This window comes from Hibiscus syriacus, unplaced genomic scaffold (genome assembly GCF_006381635.1).
Source record: "Hibiscus syriacus cultivar Baekdansim isolate YM2019G1 unplaced genomic scaffold, ASM638163v2 tig00110443_pilon, whole genome shotgun sequence".
In the NCBI taxonomy this organism is placed as follows: Eukaryota; Viridiplantae; Streptophyta; class Magnoliopsida; order Malvales; family Malvaceae; genus Hibiscus; species Hibiscus syriacus.
The window spans coordinates 713489-736932 of NW_024062739.1; the positions used below are offsets into that span (position 1 = coordinate 713489).

Below are 23444 nucleotides of genomic sequence, written 5' to 3' on the forward strand. Positions count from 1 at the left end.
TGAAACCTCTTTTGGACCAGACTTTATTACTTCCTTTATTTCTGAGATAAATGATTTAGACTCCATTTCAGATCCTATAGCTCAAATTTTTCTGTTAGATGAGGATCCTAAAACTTTTGAAGAAGCTATAAGATCTATCGATGCTAGTTTTTGGAAAAGCGTTGTTAATGATGAACCAGAATCGATAATGTCTAATCATACTTGGGAATTAGTTGACTTGCCTAAGGGATTCAAACCAATCTCCAACAAATGGGTATTCCAGAAGAAACTAAGGTCAGATGGTTCGATTTAGCGGTACAAGGCAAGGTTAGTCGTCAAAGGGTTCACTCAAAGGTTTGGTTTAGACTACTTTGATACATATTCTCCCGTTACAAAAATCTCAACGATTCGTGCATTATTTGCACTAGCCTCTATTCATAAGTTGCAGGTACATAAAATGGATGTTAAGACTGCTTTCTTGAATGGAGATCTAGATGAGGAGATTTACATGGAGCAGCCACTAGGTTTTGAAGCACCTGATATGGAAGGCAAAGTCTGTAGACTCAAAAAGTCACTCTATGGACTTAAGCAGGCTCCTAAACAGTGGTATGAGAAATTTCATAAAACTATTCTTAGTTTTGGTTTTTTTTGTGAATGGTTCTGATGCTTGTGTGTATTCGAAGATGTTTGACACTGAATGTTTTATCATAAGTCTTTATGTTGATGACATGTTGATTTTCAATTCTAACATTGAGTTCATTAACAAAGTTAAAAATTTCTTGTCCACTAAGTTTGAGATGACAGATTTGGGAGAAGTAGATGTAATCTTAGGAGTCAAAGTTACCAAAACTGAGAAGGAATTTTCTTTATGTCAAGCACATTATATAGAGAAAGTGCTAAAGAAATTTGACAGCTTTGATGTCGTCCCTGTTCGAACTCATTATGACCCTAGCATACATCTAGTTAAGAATAAATGAAGTAGCGTTTCCCAAACTGAATATGCTAAGTTAATCGGAAGCTTAATGTTCTTAATGAACTATACTCGGCCTGATATTACTTATGCTATGAGTAGACTGAGTAGATATACTCATAATCCGAGTGGTGAGCATTGGATTGCTCTTAAACGCTTACTGAAGTATCTTAAGGTTACTTTGGATTGGAAACTTGAGTTTGTTGGCTTTCCTGCGGTACTGGAAGGATATTGTGATGCCAACTGGGTTTTTGATAATGATGAGGTAAGCTCTACGAGCGAGTATGTTTTTACTTTGGGTGGAGCAACAATCTCGTGGAAATCATCAAAGCAGACTTGTATTGCTCGTTCTACTATGGAGTCAGAGTTTATAACTCTTGACCTAGCTAGGCAAGAAGTCGAGTGGCTCAGAAGATTGTTAGCAGATATTCCGTTGTGGGGAAGACCGACTCCTCCAGTTTCATTATTGTGTGATTCACAAGCTGCGATATGTGTGGCTAAGAACCAAGCTTACAATGGTAAGAAAAGAAACATTCGTATAAGACATGAGTCAGTGAGACACTTAATAAAGAATGGAGTGCTCTCTTTAGACTATGTGAAGTCGGAAAGGAACCTAGCAGATCCACTTACCAAAGGGTTAAGTCGGAAGCTGGTCCTAGATTCGTCGAGGGGGATGGGTCTAAAGCCCATTGATTGAGGAATTCATGGTGGATACCCAACTTAGTTATCTAAGTTCCATGTGGTCAAACGAAACCATGGAAACACTCATAGTGCACATTCCTACTGCATATCCCTATGATGAATAATGTGCATGCCCAGGATGAGCTTAATTATTCTTAATAAATTCATAGCCCAGGCTTTGGGTGGTCTTAGTGAGAAAGACTTGATGAATTTACCGATTTTGGCTGAATATCTATTCTTAATAAGTTCATAACCCAGAATGAGTGGGTAGGAAATGATGAACTTACCTACAGAAAGGTTGAGTTTGTTAAACTCTTAATAAATTCAAATCCAAGTATTTGGATGGTTCTAGTGAGAAGGACTTACTTAATTTACCGATAAATGAGGTTGAATATTTATTCTTAATGACTTCTTAGCCCAGAGTTTTGATGGTTCATTAATAATGAACTTGAAGAAAGTCACCATACCCTTTGTGAGGTTGAGCTATTATAAAAGCTCTTAATTATTTCATATCCCTTTTTAAAGGGTGGTTTATGCTGTGATAAACTTGATGAAATAAGCTATGTAAGTGAGAAGGGTTAGCCGCCTTCTATGAAAAATGTTGGGCCATTTTTCTAGCACACTTATTAGAATCCTGAGGTAAGATGGCCAAATATATACTTTGTATATATATATCTTACACATCGAGGACTCAAGTGGATGAAGGGGTTAGTTGTGTGTTATGAGTTTACCCTGATCTTAGAAAGTTCCAGACTAGTTTCACTTATCTAAGAGAAAGATTGCTCATCATCACTATGTACTAGTTCCAGATACGTTCACTAGTGCTTAAGCAACTAATCTCGCTATTGCTCTTCTGGAAAGTTTGTTTTCGAGTTTCAGAAGATTTCTTTCGCATTAGTGGGGGAATGTTGGTAATGATCAATCCCACATAGTATTAGAAACACTATTGGGAATGGTATTTAAGGCTTGGCTTTCCCACTTCCTTGTTGAGTGATAGAGAACAAGGGGGACTCTCGCGCACCGCCGCCGCCGCCGTCCGGCTCGGCTCGGCTAGGCTCGTGGTCGTGGTCGTGGTAATACGTGTCTTCGACACGTCCGCGCGGATACTATCTTTTTAGAGAAAATTCTTGAGGAATTTCTCTTTGAAAGAAACAAATGGAAAATGTGAAAGATTTCAATTGATATTTATAGGCTGTTGAGGACTGTTTAAATTTCAAATGAGAACAACTGATTTATGAGTTATCAGAAATTAAACAGCTTTTTTCTAAATTAAATAAAAAACGTTAAGATGTATCTGGACTGATTTCCAGCTTTGTACAGAGGAGACAAGCTGTTAATATCAGGAGTTACAAGAGTTATTTGATTTAATTCCAGGTGTTACATGATATAATTTCAGGAGTTATAAAAGCTGAATAATAATGCAATGAACCTAGACTATTTTTGAGTCAGGTTCATCTAGACGTTTCAGTTGTTACAAAAGAAGAGATTTAATCCTGAAATTTTATGGACGATATTAACCCTATTTCTAGCCTATAAATAGAGAGCTATATTCAGCTTCTCAACTCACTCTCAAACATTCACAATTCACATACAAAAGTGTTTTCTACAGTTCTCTCTGTGAGTTCTCTCTGAGTGCTTTCCAAACAGAAGAGCAATACTGCCAGCAGTCCACTCCGGTTTTGGGTGTACGGAATTCGGAGCGACCGTGTTAATCTCGGGGGACGGTCTGTCTACTGCAGCGATTACACACATCGGGGCGAATTCGTTTCTAAGGCAGTGGTTTTTACCACGATACGGTTTACGAATTTGTTCCTTTCAATTACTGTTTATATTTCCAGTCAGTGCTAACGGTGTAGTTTTGCAGTTCACATATCCAACAAAGTATTAGCAACATGTCTACGTATGTATGCTATACGAACACAGAAACGAGGATGAACCCTTTAATCACATAGAAATATACATATATCTAATACAAATCTGTAACTAAGGGAAGAGAATACAAGGGAACGACGGATGAAGGACTCACCAGCAGGAGTCAACGAAACTGTGGAACAAAACTCGGAACTGCAGAGGCATGTACTGGTAGTTTATCCAGCCAACTATAGGCCAAAACTGCAAGCTGTAAACACATAGCTATGTTACAGGATTCTGTTTAAACATGTGGTACAACAGTATGATCTTTCGAACGTATGGAATACTTCAAGAAAACTCGAACATACTCGTCCCGAGTTCGAGTAGAATAGCTACATAGTCATGTATCGGGCATCTTTTCAATTTGCATACCTTCCAGGCAGTCAATTGAATGTTCGGGTAATCCTTTCTAACTTTACTTCTGACTAAGCCCCATGGCCTTCCTGAAAAACAAGAACACAATGTTCTTTACAAAAACAGAATTGCATTCATTCAGCATTCCACTTATGTTATCCGGATTCGGAATGAGTGTCGAGTATGTTTATATCTATCAATGTTTCTCTGATTCGGATCACTACAATTCAAGCATTTTAACATTACAGATATAGAATGAAAGTAAGGAAGTGACTGCAACACCTGTAACACCCCAACCCGTACCCGACTTGAATACGAGTCCGAGATGTCACATTGACATTTTCAAAACCTTTACTCTTGTAAAAGTACTGAACATTTGAATTTATATTAAGAAAATACAATCAAATATTATTCAAATGTGTTTGGTATAAAATTCTGAGATAAAAACGTGTTTATGAACGGTGAAATACGATATGAACAGTACTACAGTAACCTGCTACAGTGATTTTCGTAATGTACATAACACTCGTAAAAATTTAACAGTTCATTTCTTTGCATTTGTACTTATATAAATATATAAGTATATTACAAAACTCGATCAGAGCATAAATACCTAATTTACCTACTTTATTTACATGCCAACCTATTTATCACATAATAATACATACTGTGTAATTTACTTCTGATCTGGTCTTTGAGCAGAGATATGTTGTTACTATGAACTTAGCTTTGATCCTTCTGCTTCTCAGTACCTACGTGTAAATCACTTACACGCTAAGTCATAGACTTAGTGAAGCAAAAACATAATAATAATGCACTTCTCATAAATATAAACATTCAATCGAGTCGCATATAATTCAGTATACATGATAACATGAGATAATACAAGTACTTTTAGTACCTTTTTATCATATAAATACATATATCGAACCTTTCTCTACATACCATGGAACACATATACTACTTCACAACCAAACATACATAGTAACAAATCAATTTATTTATTTACTCTCTGTAAGGACCATGTATTCGCCCATGTATACTTTTGAACTTAAGGTATGTGAGTACATTGAGGTTGTGCACACATATGCTGTCACCACAGCTCGATCAATGTCCCGAAGGACCAGTCCATAGATTCCGAAGAACCTAGGTAAACAGTCCATATGTCTCGAAGAACATAGGTAAACAATCCATATGTCCCGAAGAACATAGGTAAACAGTCCATATGTCCCGAAGAACATAGGTAACCCTCGACCCTTGGCATGCCAACTATACCCCTAGCTCTCATATAACATAACATGGGCATTATCATTTATGACCGTTCACATTACTTATTCATATTCTTACTCTTATAAACACATATCTTTTCTTTTCAATCACGTATCACATGTACGTGTAATCCTTGATCTCATAATCACATGTTCATTCTCTTCTATCACATACCAAATGTATGTGTAAGCACATATCTAATATCATATGTTGCATTTTCATGTAAGCATGTAAATCATGTAACATATAACATACATCCATTTCTATGTACTAATGCATACAGAGTAATCACATAACATTATATAAGTTACTTCTTACCATAGTAACTCTATCATTGACTCATCGCAAGCCAATGTTTGATCAATCACATAAGTACAATTTAAATTGCACTCACCTTAGCCTTGCTTTGATTCGATTATTCCGGAACTTGTTTAGGCTCAATATCTACATAAATATATCATTTCAAAACAACTATCAGAAGCCTAAACTTTAAACTTGATGTTAATAACTTAAACCGGTTTAATGAATCAAATTCTATATTTTCATTTAGGGGGGAATCGATACCCCCCCAGGGGAATCGATACCCCCTGAACATACTGGAATTTTTCGTTCAAGAGGGGGAATCGATTCCCATTCATAGGGTATCGGTTCTCTCTACCCAGAAATTGTATTCTAAGCTCGAAAATCATCAATTTTCAACTCAAACCTTCCTATTTCACTTCCTTTAATACTCCTAACTTTAATACACATACTTAAACTTATTTCTATTCCATAATCACTTCTTTAACTTCAAATCTAGTCATTCCTATGTAATCTCAAAAATTATACTAGTTTTGCAGCATGTTCAAATTCCTATTCTAACACTTCCTATCCCTTAATTAACTTGATGACAAGTCAAATTCAACTTTCAATTCTCAATATAAACTTTATTTCGATATTTCATTCAAAAACTTCAAATCTTTAAATCCTCATAAACTCTTCATTTGGTTGTTTTAAAGCAAATTAATCCTTCCTTAATCTTACTTAGCATCTAATAATCAAAACTAAACTTAAATTTCAGCACATAATCAGCTCAAGAGAAACTCACCTTTGCTTGGCTTCACACGTGGAGAAGAGAAAATGAAGAAGAAAAGAGAGAATAGATTTTTCTGGAAATCTCCCATCCTTATCCATATATATATATCATTTAATTATAATTTGCAAGTCTAATGACCATTTTGCCCTTTAATTCTTTGGATAATTACTATAAATTTTTAGGAAATATTTCTGAACAAATCATTAAACTATTAAACTATTACACTTTAATCACCATATTCTGAAATTTTACAATTTTGGTCACTAACCCGTATTTTGGGATGTTACAAATCTCCCCCCTTAAGAAAATTCGTCCTCGAATTTTCATTGCACCAGGAGATAAGATATTGTCTACACATCTCCAATGCATTTTACTTTAACCTTTCTAAAATCCATATACTGTAACTCATTATAATACTGGTTTATTTCCAATCTCACTTCAACTTCATTGAATAACAATTCATAAATTTAGTAAGAAATTAAATTCTCCGAATTATAATAGAACACTTTCAATATATCTTACTTATCCACACACTGTACCCTAATAAATTTGTCACTGTCATATTACTATGAATAATTTCTAATTGAATTCTCAATTCTTTCACACATTTACTACTAATATATGAACAAACAAGCCTAAATCAATCATTATCATAATATATATATTTCACACTTGAAAGATACCTGCTATTATCTCCGGATCATCAAAATCTTCATTGGTATTAATATTATACATTCGAGCAGTGGAGCGTATTTCTTGTTGAGTAGAAGATTCAGGTTGGCTCCTACCTCTTCCTCTCCCTCTCCCTCTCCAAGGTATCGTAGCAGATTGTTCCGACTGTACTGGTTCTCCTTTCCCCAATGGGAAATCTCTCACAAAATGTCCCATTTCACCACATCGGAAACAAGCTCCGGATTCTACCCTACAAATTCCACCATGATATTTTCCACAAGTCTGACAATGTCTCTGTTGGTTTCTCACCAAACCCTACTGATTGGGTCTGTCTAGCTTGCATCTGATTTGATTCTCTAACGGAGGATTCTACCAATCCAGACCTTGCCTGAGACTGAGTACCAGAATCTCTACCCCTCTTGGGTGGTGCAGAACTCGATAAAGCCCCGGTTCTTTTAGATGATTGGGTTCTTTGATCCCCAAACCTTTCATTCTGAGCTCTCTCTAGAGCTTTAGCACGATTTACTATTTCTTGAAATGAGGACAAGTTCAATACTATTAACATTTCTTTCAACCTTGGGCGCAAGCCCTCTACAAACCACTCACACACATCCTTCTCTGTTGGGATCAACTCAGCCGCAAAACGACTTAACTTATTAAACTCGCACTCGTACTCATACACTGTGCGATTCATCTGTTTCAGATTCAAAAATTCTTGCTTCATTTGCCTGATAAATTGGTCTCCTATATACTTATGCTTAAACTCTTCTAAGAACAAAGACCATGTCACTTGATCATTGGTCATTCTCAAAGTGACATTTGTCCACCAAATTCTCGCTTGCCCACGAAGCAAGGAGACCACTCCATCTAACTTCTCTACATTAGAACAGTGAAGTCCATCTAACATAATTTTTACATCATTAAGCCAAAGGTCCGCAGCAACAGGACCTTCTTCTGCTTCACCTTTAAACTCTGTAGCTCCTAAACCATTCAACTCCTTTGCAACATTCATTCTTGGAGTTGAAGTAACAGGAGGTTGAAAACGCGTCAATACCGCATCTTATGTTCTAAAGAACACATCTTGATCAATTACAGGCACTCCAGAAGGTGTCTGTTCTTCACCTTGCCTGGCCAGGGCAGGTGAATTACTGCTCTCAGCGGGCCGATCATCTCCCGCTTGACTTCTATAACTATCATGTCCGGACATCTATTAAGAATAAACATATCGTTCTATTAGCAAAACAACATACTCATTACTATACCAGATCAGAAGTTTTCACTATTTTGTTGGCATGTATACATTATAAGACACCCTAGACTCCTGTTTATGCCGAGAATCGGCTAAACCGTAGCTCTGATACCATTAAATGTAACACCCCAACCCGTACCCGACTTGAATACGAGTCCGAGATGTCACATTGACATTTTCAAAACCTTTACTCTTGTAAAAGTACTGAACATTTGAATTTATATTAAGAAAATACAATCAAATATTATTCAAATGTGTTTGGTATACAATTCTGAGATAAAAACGTGTTTATGAACGGTGAAATACGATATGAACAGTACTACAGTAACCTGCTACAGTGATTTTCGTAATGTACATAACACTCGTAAAAATTTAACAGTTCATTTCTTTGCATTTGTACTTATATAAATATATAAGTATATTACAAAACTCGATCAGAGCATAAATACCTAATTTACCTACTTTATTTACATGCCAACCTATTTATCACATAATAATACATACTGTGTAATTTACTTCTGATCTGGTCTTTGAGCAGAGATATGTTGTTACTATGAACTTAGCTTTGATCCTTCTGCTTCTCAGTACCTACGTGTAAATCACTTACACGCTAAGTCATAGACTTAGTGAAGCAAAAACATAATAATAATGCACTTCTCATAAATATAAACATTCAATCGAGTCGCATATAATTCAGTATACATGATAACATGAGATAATACAAGTACTTTTAGTACCTTTTTATCATATAAATACATATATCGAACCTTTCTCTACATACCATGGAACACATATACTACTTCACAACCAAACATACATAGTAACAAATCAATTTATTTATTTACTCTCTGTAAGGACCATGTATTCGCCCATGTATACTTTTGAGAACTTAAGGTATGTGAGTACATTGAGGTTGTGCACACATATGCTGTCACCACAGCTCGATCAATGTCCCGAAGGACCAGTCCATAGATTCCGAAGAACCTAGGTAAACAGTCCATATGTCCCGAAGAACATAGGTAAACAATCCATATGTCCCGAAGAGCATAGGTAAACAGTCCATATGTCCCGAAGAACATAGGTAACCCTCGACCCTTGGCATGCCAACTATACCCCTAGCTCTCATATAACATAACATGGGCATTATCATTTATGACCGTTCACATTACTTATTCATATTCTTACTCTTATAAACACATATCTTTTCTTTTCAATCACGTATCACATGTACGTGTAATCCTTGATCTCATAATCACATGTTCATTCTCTTCTATCACATACCAAATGTATGTGTAAGCACATATCTAATATCATATGTTGCATTTTCATGTAAGCATGTAAATCATGTAACATATAAACATACATCCATTTCTATGTACTAATGCATACAGAGTAATCACATAACATTATATAAGTTACTTCTTACCATAGTAACTCTATCATTGACTCATCGCAAGCCAATGTTTGATCAATCACATAAGTACAATTTAAATTGCACTCACCTTAGCCTTGCTTTGATTCGATTATTCCGGAACTTGTTTAGGCTCAATATCTACATAAATATATCATTTCAAAACAACTATCAGAAGCCTAAACTTTAAACTTGATGTTAATAACTTAAACCGGTTTAATGAATCGAATTCTATATTTTCATTTAGGGGGGAATCGATACCCCCCAGGGGAATCGATACCCCCTGAACATACTGGAATTTTTCGTTCAAGAGGGGGAATCGATTCCCATTCATAGGGTATCGGTTCTCTCTACCCAGAAATTGTATTCTAAGCTCGAAAATCATCAATTTTCAACTCAAACCTTCCTATTTCACTTCCTTTAATACTCCTAACTTTAATACACATACTTAAACTTATTTCTATTCCATAATCACTTCTTTAACTTCAAATCTAGTCATTCCTATGTAATCTCAAAAATTATACTAGTTTTGCAACATGTTCAAATTCCTATTCTAACACTTCCTATCCCTTAATTAACTTGATGACAAGTCAAATTCAACTTTCAATTCTCAATATAAACTTTATTTCGATATTTCATTCAAAAACTCCAAATCTTTAAATCCTCATAAACTCTTCATTTGGTTGTTTTAAAGCAAATTAATCCTTCCTTAATCTTACTTAGCATCTAATAATCAAAACTAAACTTAAATTTCAGCACATAATCAGCTCAAGAGAAACTCACCTTTGCTTGGCTTCACACGTGGAGAAGAGAAAATGAAGAAGAAAAGAGAGAAGAGATTTTTCTGGAAATCTCCCATCCTTATCCATATATATATATCATTTAATTATAATTTGCAAGTCTAATGACCATTTTGCCCTTTAATTCTTTGGATAATTACTATAAATTTTTAGGAAATATTTCTGAACAAATCATTAAACTATTAAACTATTACACTTTAATCACCATATTCTGAAATTTTACAATTTTGGTCACTAACCCGTATTTTGGGATGTTACAACACCAGCATCAACAAGAACAGCAATGGCAATACCAATAATATCACAACTCTATGTTACTTCGAAACCGGTTATAGATGTAGTGTATGCGTCGAACACGAGTACTTCAAGAAGACTAACATACGCACCTTCAACCACCAATCCATAATACATCATGAAGAAAAAGTTGTTCCAAGGAGAGGAAGTCAATTGTTCCAACACCACCTTGAAAAAACCAGAACCAAAATTTAATTTTTCCAAGAATTAAGCAGTAAAAGAAAACCTGGGAATTGGAAGTGAAAGCCAATATGAACATAATGTGTTTTCTCACCTTCTTTGCAACAGTTTTACTGCCTTTCTTTCCCCTGAAGATGATATCCATCACTTTATGAAGGAAGTGCCCAAATGGTCCTGAATATGCAAACCCATAAAGCTGCAAAGGGAATCCAATTTTTCTCTCAATTTTCTTGACATCCAAACAGGAAACTTGAGAGTATGATTCAAAGTTCAAACACGTAGAGAGCAACAAATGAAAAAGAAGTCAACACATACCATGATGAGAAGCAATCTTCTCAACTGAAGCCTTTCGACCCCAGAAATCTTTTGAGCTATCAAATCACTGCAACCAGCTAAACATCCGGCTGTGATTGCCTGCAAATCGATGAACAAATCAAACAAGAACAAATGGAAGCGAGAATTCAACAAAGTAATCATTTTGAAAAAATGGGTATTGATCAAAATGAGAAAATATCAAACCATGTAAATTTTATTACCTTGGTTCTGAGAGGGTGAGCTTGAAGTTGAATAAGATACTTTCTCCATGCTTCTTGGGCAATATCAGACATGGTGAATTTCAGAGGGTGACAAGAAAGACGATGAGTGATTGCTTGATCTTTCAGTGTTAATGGAGTTCTTCGGATTATAAGACAGGACAGACGATGTACGAGAATGGAAGGGGATCTGTTCCAAAAACGACAGCTTGGGTGTTTTTGGTTGAGTATTTGGAGTCTGGTTTTCACATGGCCATGGCTACCAAATCTATTTGGTCAAAGTATCTCTAGTGCACGTTTGTTCCACATTGTTTTCTTAGGGTAAAATAAACCAAATGTAATTCAATTATTAGTAAGATTATAAATGATTCATTGAATTTCAAAAAATTATAAACAAATATTTAATTAATTGATTGTAACAAATAAGTTACCATACCATTAAAAATGAAACAAATTACTATTGAGTGATGTGATTATTACAATTGCCCGGGGAGGGGCATGGGTTGAATTTTAGTCAACCTAACCTAAGTCAATCCTAGTTTAGGAAGGTTCTACTAGACCTAAACCCAATACACTTTTTGGGTAAAAACATGCACCTGCACCGCACCCAACACACTCATGTATATATATAATTTTTATTTTTATTTTGGTGAAATAAAGATTTAATTGTAAAAAAATATAGAAAATATAGTATTATTGTAATTATATCTAATTATATCAAAAATAATTCTCGGGTCAGGTCAGATCGAGATTTTTCTTTATAAACCTACACCAACTCGATTGAACTCAAATTTTCATTGAAAAAACTCCGATCTAATATAGTTAAATCAGATCAAAACTCATCGAATTCGAGTCTCATACTCATTTTTATAATCATATGTAAAATGATTTAATTGTTACCGTCGTGACCGTCTTTCGGGTGGGCCCGAAATTGGGCTTCGACTTGAAAAAATGGGTTAGAGTCGCCATCGATCATTTAAAAAAATATTTAGGCTGATCGGACACCATCTTACCTGATATGCGTTTTACCTAAAATGTGTCGGGTTCGGGAGTCGGTTACAGTCAAGGAGGGATTAGCACCCTTGTACTACCCTTTCGGTATCAATTAATTTTTCGGTTCTCTTAATTGCGAAAATTAAAATTTTAAAATTCAATTCGAATTAATTACCTCTGATCGATTGAAAGTATCCCTAAAAAGTCAAAAACGTTAAATAAGAAGAAAAATGTTAAATAAATGAAAGGAAAAAGAAAAACATAATAATAAAATAAAAAATAAAAAAACAAAAATATTAAATAAATCAAAAGGAAAAAATAATAAAGAAAATGAAAAGAAAACAAATTAAAATTACGAGTAAATAAAAAAGATTAAAGGATCAGATTGAAATAAATCAAAATTTACGGATCAAATGGATGCTAAAATTTAGCTGCAAAAATAAAAAATAAAAGGTTAGGAGGACTAGACAATAATTAATCCTAAATACCAAATAGTGACTAAAATATAAACATAATAAAATTGGAAATCCAAATTAAAATACTGAAAATTAACTTCGACGACTAAAATATAAAGATTACAAAACCAGAGGACTATGGAAGGGGTTTACCCACTCACAAATTACACAGAAACCACTCCACAAAATGACGTCGTTTGGAAAAGGGTATAAATGCCCCATAAACCAACCCAAATGGCCCTCAACCCCTCATTTTCTCAACTCCTCTCTATCTCTAAGAGATAGAAATGAAATTTCTCTCTCTCCTCTCTCTAGAAAACCAACAACGGAGGGATAGTCGGCCACCGATGGCTGTCTCACTTCGGCGTCAACAACCACCGCCGCCACCGCTCCGGCCGCTGCTTGAACCAAAATACCCAAGTGAATCCTCTCACCCTCCTAAACTCAGATCCGAGGCGAAAAACCCAAAACCTAGCCCTACCGACGTAGATCTAAGAAAAACCTTTCGATTTTTTTACCTTAGTTTGGCAGCTCTTCACCTTCCGGCGACCAACACTTCTCCTTCATTTTTTGTGAGTGGTTGCGTTTGTTATTGTTGTTTTTCTGTATTTTTGTGTGTGTTGTCTCTTGGTTTTGCTTCGGTGTTTTGCTATTATGGTTGTTTTTGGTTTGTTTTTTTCTCCATTTGTTTTGGTTCGATCTTGATCGGTCCATTCGGCCGTTCGTGTGTCCGGTTATCCCAGGATGGGTCAGTCTCGGGATATCGGCCGACCGTTTCGCGCTTGGCTCTTCATTTCCCTGACTGTGTGGCGCCTTGACTGAAGCTTTGGAAACCCTAATTCAGGATTAGGCTGGGTCAGGCCCAAACCCGATTGGAGTTTCCGCTGGACCCGAATATTGGACCCATTACTGGACCTGAAAAAAAAAGAAATAAAATTAAATGAAAAATCATTTTTAAACTATATATTATGTTTTTTTTAAAATTATTTTCTAAACCATATAATATATATATTTTAAAATATTTTAAAAACCTATATATTATATATATTTTCAATTTTTTTATAACTATATATTATATAGTTTTCAAAATGTTTTTAAAAAACCATATACTATATAAGTTTTTAAAATGTTCTTAAAAACCATGTATTATATAAGTTTTCAAAATGTTTTTAAGAAAACCATATATTATATAAGTTTTCAAAATCTTTTTAAAAAATTATGTAATATATACATTTTCAAAAGTATATATTATATATATTTTCAAAATGTTTTCAAAACTATATAATATATATTTCAATATTTTTTTTAAAAAAATTATACGATATTAGAAAGAACTCTAGACGAAAATGAGTGTCTACAGTTACAAAATACAAATAAAATAACATAATCATAATTTAAAAAAATTAATGTTAATTTCACTTTTACAACAAAATGACATGGCTACCGATTCTCTTTTGGTCAAAGACTTTCAAGTATACGTTTTTCTTATTTTTTAGGGAAAAGTACAAAGTAGGTCACTCAATTATTAATAAGATTATAAATGAATCATTAAATTTTAAAAATTTACAAATAAACTATTTAATTAATCGATGGTAATAAATATGTCAATATTTACTGTTGGGCAAAGGAGAATGGTAATGGGTTATACTAGAGGTGGCAAATGGGTCATTCGGATCGGTTTATTTTGGGTCGGATCATTTCAAGTCTATATTATATTCAGTTTAATTTTATTCAGGTCAGTTCGAATCTAATTCGGATTTAGTTCTGGTGAATGGTAAATCGGGTCGAGTATCGGGTCATGTCAATTTTTGGGTCGGGTGGTTATCGGATCGGTTTTTTTCAGTTTTGTATCAATATCGGATCGTTGATTTTTGGGTCGGGTTAATACCGGATCGGTTAGATTTCGGATCGAGTTAATATCTGGTTGGGTCGATATCGGATCAGTTGATTTTCAGTTTGGGTCAAACTTTGGATCAAGTCAATTCGGGTATAATTGGTTATGAGTCTAATAAAGTATATATAGAATTATTAGTATATTCTTATGAAAAAAATATGTCTTCTTGTTTGTTAATCTTATCATTTAGACTTAATTCAAATTCTCAAGAGTTTAATATTTTGAATTAAACCATCATTTAGAGATGATAAATTGATAATTTGACACAAATACGATCCTATAATGTGTGTTAAAGCTTCTTGCCAAAATTTTATACTGATGTTGTACGGAAAGTTTATAATGATAACTATTTGATAAAGAAAGAAAGAAAATTTTATTTTCAATTATAAATTTAATATTTTTATTAAAGTTTATATTGATCTTGTTTGAGTTACTTTTGGATAGGATTAAATTCAGTTCGGGTTGCTTGATTTAGGTTATTTTTTTTCGTTCGGGTTGCTTTTGATTCAGATTAATTTCGGTTTGGATTACTTTCGGTTCAAGTTGCTTTCAGTTTGGGTCAAATTGGATATTGGTCCATATTGGTTCAACTAAATTTTGGATCGGGTATGGTTCTAGTCAGGTATGGTTCGGGTTTCGAATCAAATTTAATCATCATGTTCGAGTTAATATCAACTATTGGGTTGGGTAAATCGGTTCGGGTCAAGTTTACCATGTCTAGGTCAGACAGAACCCTAGTCCTTAAAACTTTAGAAAATTAGCATTTGATCCATTAAACTTTTTTAAAAATTTAATTTGATGCCTTTAAATTTTCAAGATTCTTGTTAAGTTTAAATTTCTTTGAATATTTTTAATTAAGCCTCATAATATTTGAAAAGTTCTCATTAAATCTCAGAACATGTTAGCAAGACTGCATCAATTTTATATGCACAATAATGGATAAACGAACTCGAGGATCAACTCAATGTTGGTAACTCAGTCTGCTAAAACCCTTGTTTTACTAAAGGCAAAAGGTACCTAATAAAAAAAATAAAAAACTACTAATCCAAGTGAAGTAAAGGAGGAATATGTTGCTAAACCTTCCAACAAAAATTCCCAGATAACATTGGAGAAAACTATCTTCAAAATAAATTGTATTGTTCAAATTAGCTTTTCTTGCTTTGAAGGATCAGCTTATTGGTGGATCTCAAGGTTATCTACTTTTATGGAAGGCTTCACTTTATTTTTACAAGAGGCAAGGCGTTCGATGTGGTCGGGAGCATCAAAGAGTCATCAGTTTGAGCCTTCATGTAAGGGTGTACGTAGGATTTTATGTTACATCTTTATAAGGAAGGTTAACTGATACATGCACCACACGCCCTAAAGCTAAGGATGATGGATTTGCTATACCACTTGGCCCTATCACACTAGGTCAGACCAGATTTCTTAAAGACAAGCTTCAAATCACAGTTCAAGCATTCATCCGTAAGGGCCTAATAGAAGCAGATTTGCAACGACTTTTTGAAGGGGTTCCAGTTGTTATCCAGTCAACATGTCTTCTGGAGATACAACCGTATTCTCTTAGTTTTCTAATGGTTCTTGAATCGCATCAATCCGATATCGAGAACTCAATATACGCCAATTTTAGTGAAGATAGCGCATGTAGAGATTCCTATACGTGCTAATACGTGATTTTGTAAATATTACGAATATTCAATATTTTATTGATTTTTTGTTATACAATTTAATATAGGATGATGCATTATATTTTAGGATTAGATTTATTATTTTATTAGGAATTTAGATCAAGTTAAAATATTATCCTTATTTTGTTATTTTATTAGAATTAGGATAGAATCAAAACATTATCTTTACTCTTTAGTCATGTTAGGACTAAGACTCCATTTCCTATATAAATGATACTCTTTCACATTTGTAAACAACTTTTCTTGAATATTAATACAACTTGAGTATATCATTGCAAGCGCTGGTACTTGTGCCTTCGAAGCTTCTTCTCCTGGAGTTCTTTCATGTTCTTGTGAGGGAGATTAATCTTCACACTCCAATTTGCCTTTTCATTGTGACTAGGAGGGTTGATTAGAGTCATATTATCGAGTTTTCCTTTTCATTGCGACTAGGAGGGTTTGATAGGACGTTATCCATCTATTTTCCATAAATCCATCCTTGCCATCATCCATTTTATCCTCCACCTTCACAAGGGAGATCGTTTGATATCTTGATTATCATACTTTATTTTAAGTTCTTTATGTTTTGTTATATAGTTCTAATATTGTTTCTTACATTGTTTCCAGCACCTAAAACAAATCCTAAAGAACTCTATTGCTGCTGCCACCCTCCTCTATTCCTTCCCCTTTATTTTTCATCGAGTCTAGAACTTTCTAGGTTTGATTCTTCAATAAGAACAACGTTCATTAATCCGCTACCGCTTTCCTATCAATTGGTATCAAATTTGGGCCGATTCTTGGAAAAGAATCAAGCAATCTTTCTTGATATTGCACAGAAAACTACCAAGGTACCCCAATGGAGCTAGTTCGTAAAAGATTTATCGTTTCAGGTTCTTTTTGTTTAAATTTAATTTAGATTCAAATCCTTCTTGTTAGTTTTTTGTATTTTTTCATTAGAAAAATAAAAAAAGCCAAAAAATTCACAAAAACTAAAAATAGTAAACGAAGGAATTTAGGACTAATTTTATCCATATATTATATTCATTTTAAGAGTAATCTCTAGTCCAAAATTCACCACAATCAGAGTTCATTAGAGCTTTCAAATACATCATTCAAGTTTCATTGGCAGATTCAGTCTAAAATCTTGAAAATTCTAAAGGAGGAATTTCATGGTGAAAATTTCCAGATTGAAACTACATCTATTGAAGATCATTCAAAAAATAAATCAGAATATTTTGATTCAATAACACCTTCGAACAAAACGATAAAAAAATAGACTATTTGAGGACTCACTGTTCAACAGAGTATACTGGATACTACTAAAGGAATTTGATTCTGAAAATTTACAGGTGGGTTCTAAACACATCGAACGACATTCAAGAATGTTTCCAGAATTTTATGACATCGGTAACCCCCTAAAAATGTTGCTCAAGTTGACCCAGCATTTTTTAGGTTTGTGGTTTGGTTCTTTTTTTCTTTGACTCTTAGTGCTTTAGGTTCTTTTGTTTTCCTTTTTATTGTTCTTTTACATTACCTAACATATTATCTTCCTTGTGTTAGTAGGACTAAAGAGTTTGCATACTTCTTCCTTCTTTGCATTCTCGTTCTCTTAGAGTTTAACCCTTGTTTGGCCTCTTAGAGCTTTTAGGTTTTCTTATCGCCTTTGCTAGTAATCAAACTCCGATATGAAATGTGGAAGACTACTTGGTAAAGTGAGTTTTAAAGAGTATAAAACCGACTCTCTTGCCTCTCGTTGTGATATTTTTTTGGAGTGACTAGTGAGTTTTTTTTTTCTTTTTTTTTTCACTTTACATTTTCTTTTGAATGCTGTGATTTCAGGATGGACGACAATAACAACGAGACACTTACGACTATCTTAGCCGCACTTGAACGACTCACAACTCAATTTGAAACAAGATTTGATTAACTTAACAATATCGTGAGAGAACGATAAGAACCACAACTGAATCTACCAAACCAAAATCCAAGACCAGACAATGTTGAGCTTTTGTTCCCCAAGCGAGCATAACCAGGTCTCCAAGAACACAAAACTCTTTGCAAAACCAAAGTTCACAATCCCGTCTTTCAAAGGAGACTAAGATTCAGGCAAGTACATCAATTGGGAAGGAAAAGTTGATCTCATGTTTGCATACCATGAGTGTCCCAAGCTGAACAAGTTCCCCTCATCACCATGGAATTCGAAGGATATGCTCACACTTGGTGGATGCAAACAAGGAAAAGATCTACAACTTCCAAATTTAAGAAATCACTTCTTGGACTGACCTCAAACAAGCCATGAGAAACCGATTCCTGCCGATACATTATACATAAGAAGTTAAACTATGACTACACCGACTTCAAAAAGGTAGAAGTTCAGTTGAAGACTACTACAAGGAGATGCAATCCTTACTCAATAGGGCCAACATAACCGAAGAAGAAGAGGACACCATGTCAAGATTCGTCGTCGGCTTGAACTCAAACATCACTGATCTTCTTGACCTATATGGGTACGAAAACCTTGAAGATACACTAAAGAAGGCAATGATAACCGAATCACAAATCCAAAGGATATTCAGATTTAGAGAACATTACCAAGGTACTTCATCCTCTTACCAAGGTAATCCTTCAAATCCTTCCTCATCTTCTACTCTATCTTCTTAAAAAATTCGAGAGATGACAAACCCGACAAGGAGAAACAAAAAAAATGGCACACTTCCAGCCCCTAAAGACGACACCCGAGCAAGAGACAAAGCGTTTTAAGTGCTTAAAAAGAGGTCATATCAGTCATAATTATCCAAACACGAGGATTATAACCAGACTAGGTGATGGATCTTACAATTTTGATTTGGATGATGACATCCCCGACATTACAGTATATGCTGAAGCCAAAGAGGATAGTGATAACTATGGAAGTGACGAGTACAATGGCACATGCTTGGTGATCCGTCATACCCTGAACATCCAACCATCTGACGAGTATGACATACAACGTTCTAACATCTTCCACGTACATAGCCAAATCAAGGAACAATCATTCTCCATCATCATTGACAATGGTAGTTGTGTCCACGCCATTAGCTCCAACATTGTTGAATCACTCAAACTTCCTTACCAACGACATCCAAAACCTTATTTCTTACAATGGCATAATAAGAGTGTCGAGATGAAGGTGGTTAAACAATTCCTCGTCAATATCAAGATGGGAAATTATTGTGAAGATATATGGTGTGATGTAATCCCGATGCAAGAATCCCACATCCTCCTAGGAAGTCATTGGCAATAAGATAACAACGTCACATATTACGATCGAAAGAACACTTACATAATTCTAATCAAAGGTAAATTGTTCTAACTTAACCCTCTGATAGGGAAGCAGTGGCGGATTAATGAACGTTGCTCTTGTTGAAAAATCAAACCTAGAAATCTCTAGACTTGATGAAGAACAATGGGGAATGAATAAGGGAAGGTGGCGACATCAACTAGGGTTCATTAGGGTTTCTTTTAGGTTTTGGAAACAAGGTATGGAATAATATTAGAAAAATATAAACAAAAGATAAAGAACTTAAAAGTAAAGTACTCTAATCAAGAAATCAAAAGATCTCCCTTATGAAGGTGAACGGTAAAGATGATGATGGTGAGCATGGATTTGTGGAAAATAGATGGATAAATGTACTATCGAACCCTCCTAGTCACAATAAAAAATAAAAATTGATAATATGGTTCTAACCAACCCTCCTAGTCGTGATGAAAAGGAAAATTGGAGTGTGAAGATTAATCTCCCTCACAAGAACTTGAAATAATTCCAGGAGAAGAAGCTTTGAAGGCACAAGGTAATTAACACTTGCAAAAACAAACTCTCATTGTATTATTAATCAAAGAAATTTGTTTTACAAATTTGAATGATATAAAGTGAGTTCTAAAGGTCCTAAATAACTAATGAATAAAATAATAACAAACTAAACATTTCTTAACTCTAATTCCTAATAAAATAATAATAACTAAAAATAATATTTTAACTCAACCTTAATTCCTAATAAAATAATAAATCTAAACATGAAATATAATGCATCATCCTATGTTAAATTATATTACAAATAATCAATAAAAATATTGAAAATTCGTAATATTTACAAAATCTCGTATTAATCCCGTATAGGATTTTCTGCATGCATTGTCTTCACTAAAATGACCATATCATGAGTTCCTGATATCATATTGATGCAATTTAAGAATATTTGGAAATATAAGAGACATAAAATCGTATCTCTAGAAGACATGTTGACCAATTAAGATCAGGATCACATTCAAAAAGTCATCATAAGTCTACTGTTGTTCTAATATTCTTTTCCATGGCTTGGACGAGTGGATCATTTGGAAGAGTTATTACTTCTTCCTTTGATGTGATCCTTGTGATGGACGTATCATCCTCCATTTCTTCACAAATATTCGACCTCGAATCTAAAAAATTAAAAAGAGAAACATTATAATTGTTTAATGATTCATTCACATTATGCTTACCGAATAAATATGCTTTGAATCTTTGAGACTTTGTTCTTATAATAGGTTCGAGTAGAAACATTAGTCCAAAGAAGAATGTATTATAATTATAGACTCTGGTGCATGTATCATTCCCCCACTCCTGAAAAGGATTCGTCCTCGAATCTTTAGACTCTCGTAAATCGTGACTACTCATTGTTATAGCATAGTGATTAGGGCTTTCAAGTGGTAACCCATCAAGAGGGTCACCTAACACCATTTGAAAACTCTTGGTGATGGAAGATGGTGTGGGCCAGTCCCGTGTTTCTTTTACTTTTTCATCATTTACATTGATTCCCTGTGCATGAACTATAAAACCTGTGGAGTTGTTCAAATCATGTTTCGTCATTAAGATGGCGTCACGACTAAGGCTTTCCTGTAAAAGAGAGGAAAACACACTAGGAAAATCCTTGTTAATGTTAGAAATTGAAACAATTGATTCCCTAAAGTGAACAATGATGCAAGGCTGTTTGTAAAAAAGGTTATCTCTCAATTCTTTTGTACTCACACATAGATATTGAGTCACTATTTTCTTCTCACAATTAGGTTCACTCACTACCCGAGAGTCATTTGTTTGGCTTTTATCGGTTGTGACCTCTTTTTCCTTTTGTTTCAAGTTCCCAATCTCCTTGTGAATTCATTGTTGATCTATAAGAATCTCTTTGGGGGGTTTGTCATCTCTCGAATATTTTTTAGAGAGGATGGAGTATAAGATAAGGAAGGATTTGAAGGATTACCTTGGTAAGAGGATGAAGTACCTTGGTAATGTTCTCTGAACCGAAATCTCCTTTGGATTTGTGCTTCGATTGTCATTGCCTTATTTAGTGTATCTGTAAGGTTTTCGTACCCATAGAGGTCAAGAAGATCAATGATGTTTGAGTTTAAGCTGACGATGAATCTTGACACGGTGTCCTCTTTTTCTTCGGTTATGTTAGTCTTATTTAGTAATGATTGCATCTCTTTGTAGTAATCTTCAACTGAACTTCTACCTTGTCAAAGTGGATGTAGTCATTGTTTAATTTCTCGTGTATAATGTATCGGTAGAAATTGATTCCTCATGGTTTGTTTGAGGTTGGTCCAATAAGTGATTGGTTGAATTTGGAAGCTGTCGATCTTTTTCCTTGTTTGCATCTACTAAATGTAAGCATATCCTTCGAATTCCAAGGTGATGAGAAGAGCTTGTTCAGCTTGGGGGCAGTCATGGTATGAGAACATGAGATCAACTTTTCCTTCCCAAATGTGCTTGTCCGGATCGTTGTCTCCTCTGAAAGACGGGATCATGAACTTTGGTTTTACAAAGACTTCGAGTACTTGGAAACGTGGTTGTGCTTGCATGGGGACCAAAAGTTCATCATTGTTTGGTCTTGGATTCTAGTTTGGTAGATCCAGTTGTAGTTATTGTCATTCTCTCACGACATTGTTAAGTTGATCAAATCTTGTTTCAAATTGAGTTGTGAGTCGTTCAAGTGTGGCTAAGATAGTCATAAGTATCTCGTTGTTATTGTCGCTCATCTTGAAATCATAACACCCAAAAGAAAATTTTAAAGTGAAAGAAAAATAAAAATAAAAGAAAACAATAAACCTCACTAGTCACTCCAAAAAAATAATACAACGAGAGGCAAGTAAGCCGATCTTATACTATTTAAAACTCACTCTACCAATTAATCTTCCACAGTTCGTATCAGAGTTTGATTACTAGCAAAGTCGATAAGAAAACCTAAAATCTCTAACAGGCCAAATAAAGGTTAGACTCCAAGAGAACGAGAATGCAAATAAGGACGAAATATTAAAACTCTTTATTCTTACTAACACAAGGAAGATAATGTTTTAGATAATGTAAAAGGACAATAAAAATCAAAACAAAAGAACCCAAAACACTAAGAGTCAAAGAAAAAAAGAAGAATCAAACCAGAAACCTAGAAAACGCTAGGTCAACTTGAGCAATGTTTTTGAGGGGATTACTGGTATCCAAAAATTTTGAAATTTTTTTTTAATGTTCTTCAATGTGTGTATAAACCACATATAAATTTTCATAACCAAATACCTTCAATAGTATCCAATAGACTCTGTTAAACGGTGAGTCCTCAAACAATCTATTTTTCGTGATCGCTTTGTTCGAAGGTGTTATTAATCTCCAAAAATTTTGATTTTTTTAATGATCTTCAATATATTTAGTTTCAATCTAGAAATTTTCACCAAAAAATTTCTCTTTTAGATTTTTCAAGAAATTCGACAAGATTCTAGACTGAATCTGTCGATGAAACTTGAATGATGTATTTGAAGGTTCTAATGAACTCCGATTGGGGTGAATTTTGGACTGGAGATTACCCTTAGGATGAATATGAGATATGGATAAAATAAGCCCTAAATTACTTTGTTTGCAATTTTTGAATTTTTTTGTGATTTATTTTGGCTTTTTAATTTTTCGGCCCTTTTTTCCTTTTTTTTTCCTTTTTGGATGAAAAATAGCAAACTAACAAGAAGTATTTGAATATAAATTAAAATTAAAATTAAAAAAAGAACC

General features: G+C 34.3%; 1 protein-coding gene across 1 annotated transcript in view; it reads right to left on the reverse strand.

Moving 5' to 3' along the window:
• The window catches only part of LOC120125763 (peroxisomal membrane protein PMP22-like), a 42483-nt gene that overhangs the window by 3298 nt on the left and 15741 nt on the right, over positions 1 to 23444 (reverse strand). The window contains exons 3-8 of the mRNA XM_039144110.1: positions 11382 to 11460; positions 11161 to 11259; positions 10940 to 11041; positions 10758 to 10833; positions 3914 to 3984; positions 3657 to 3742 (exon numbers count right to left, since the gene is read on the reverse strand). Coding sequence (XP_039000041.1) covers positions 3657 to 3742; positions 3914 to 3984; positions 10758 to 10833; positions 10940 to 11041; positions 11161 to 11259; positions 11382 to 11453 — 506 coding nt within the window. The 5' untranslated portion in view covers positions 11454 to 11460. The remainder of the gene's footprint in view (positions 1 to 3656; positions 3743 to 3913; positions 3985 to 10757; positions 10834 to 10939; positions 11042 to 11160; positions 11260 to 11381; positions 11461 to 23444) is intronic.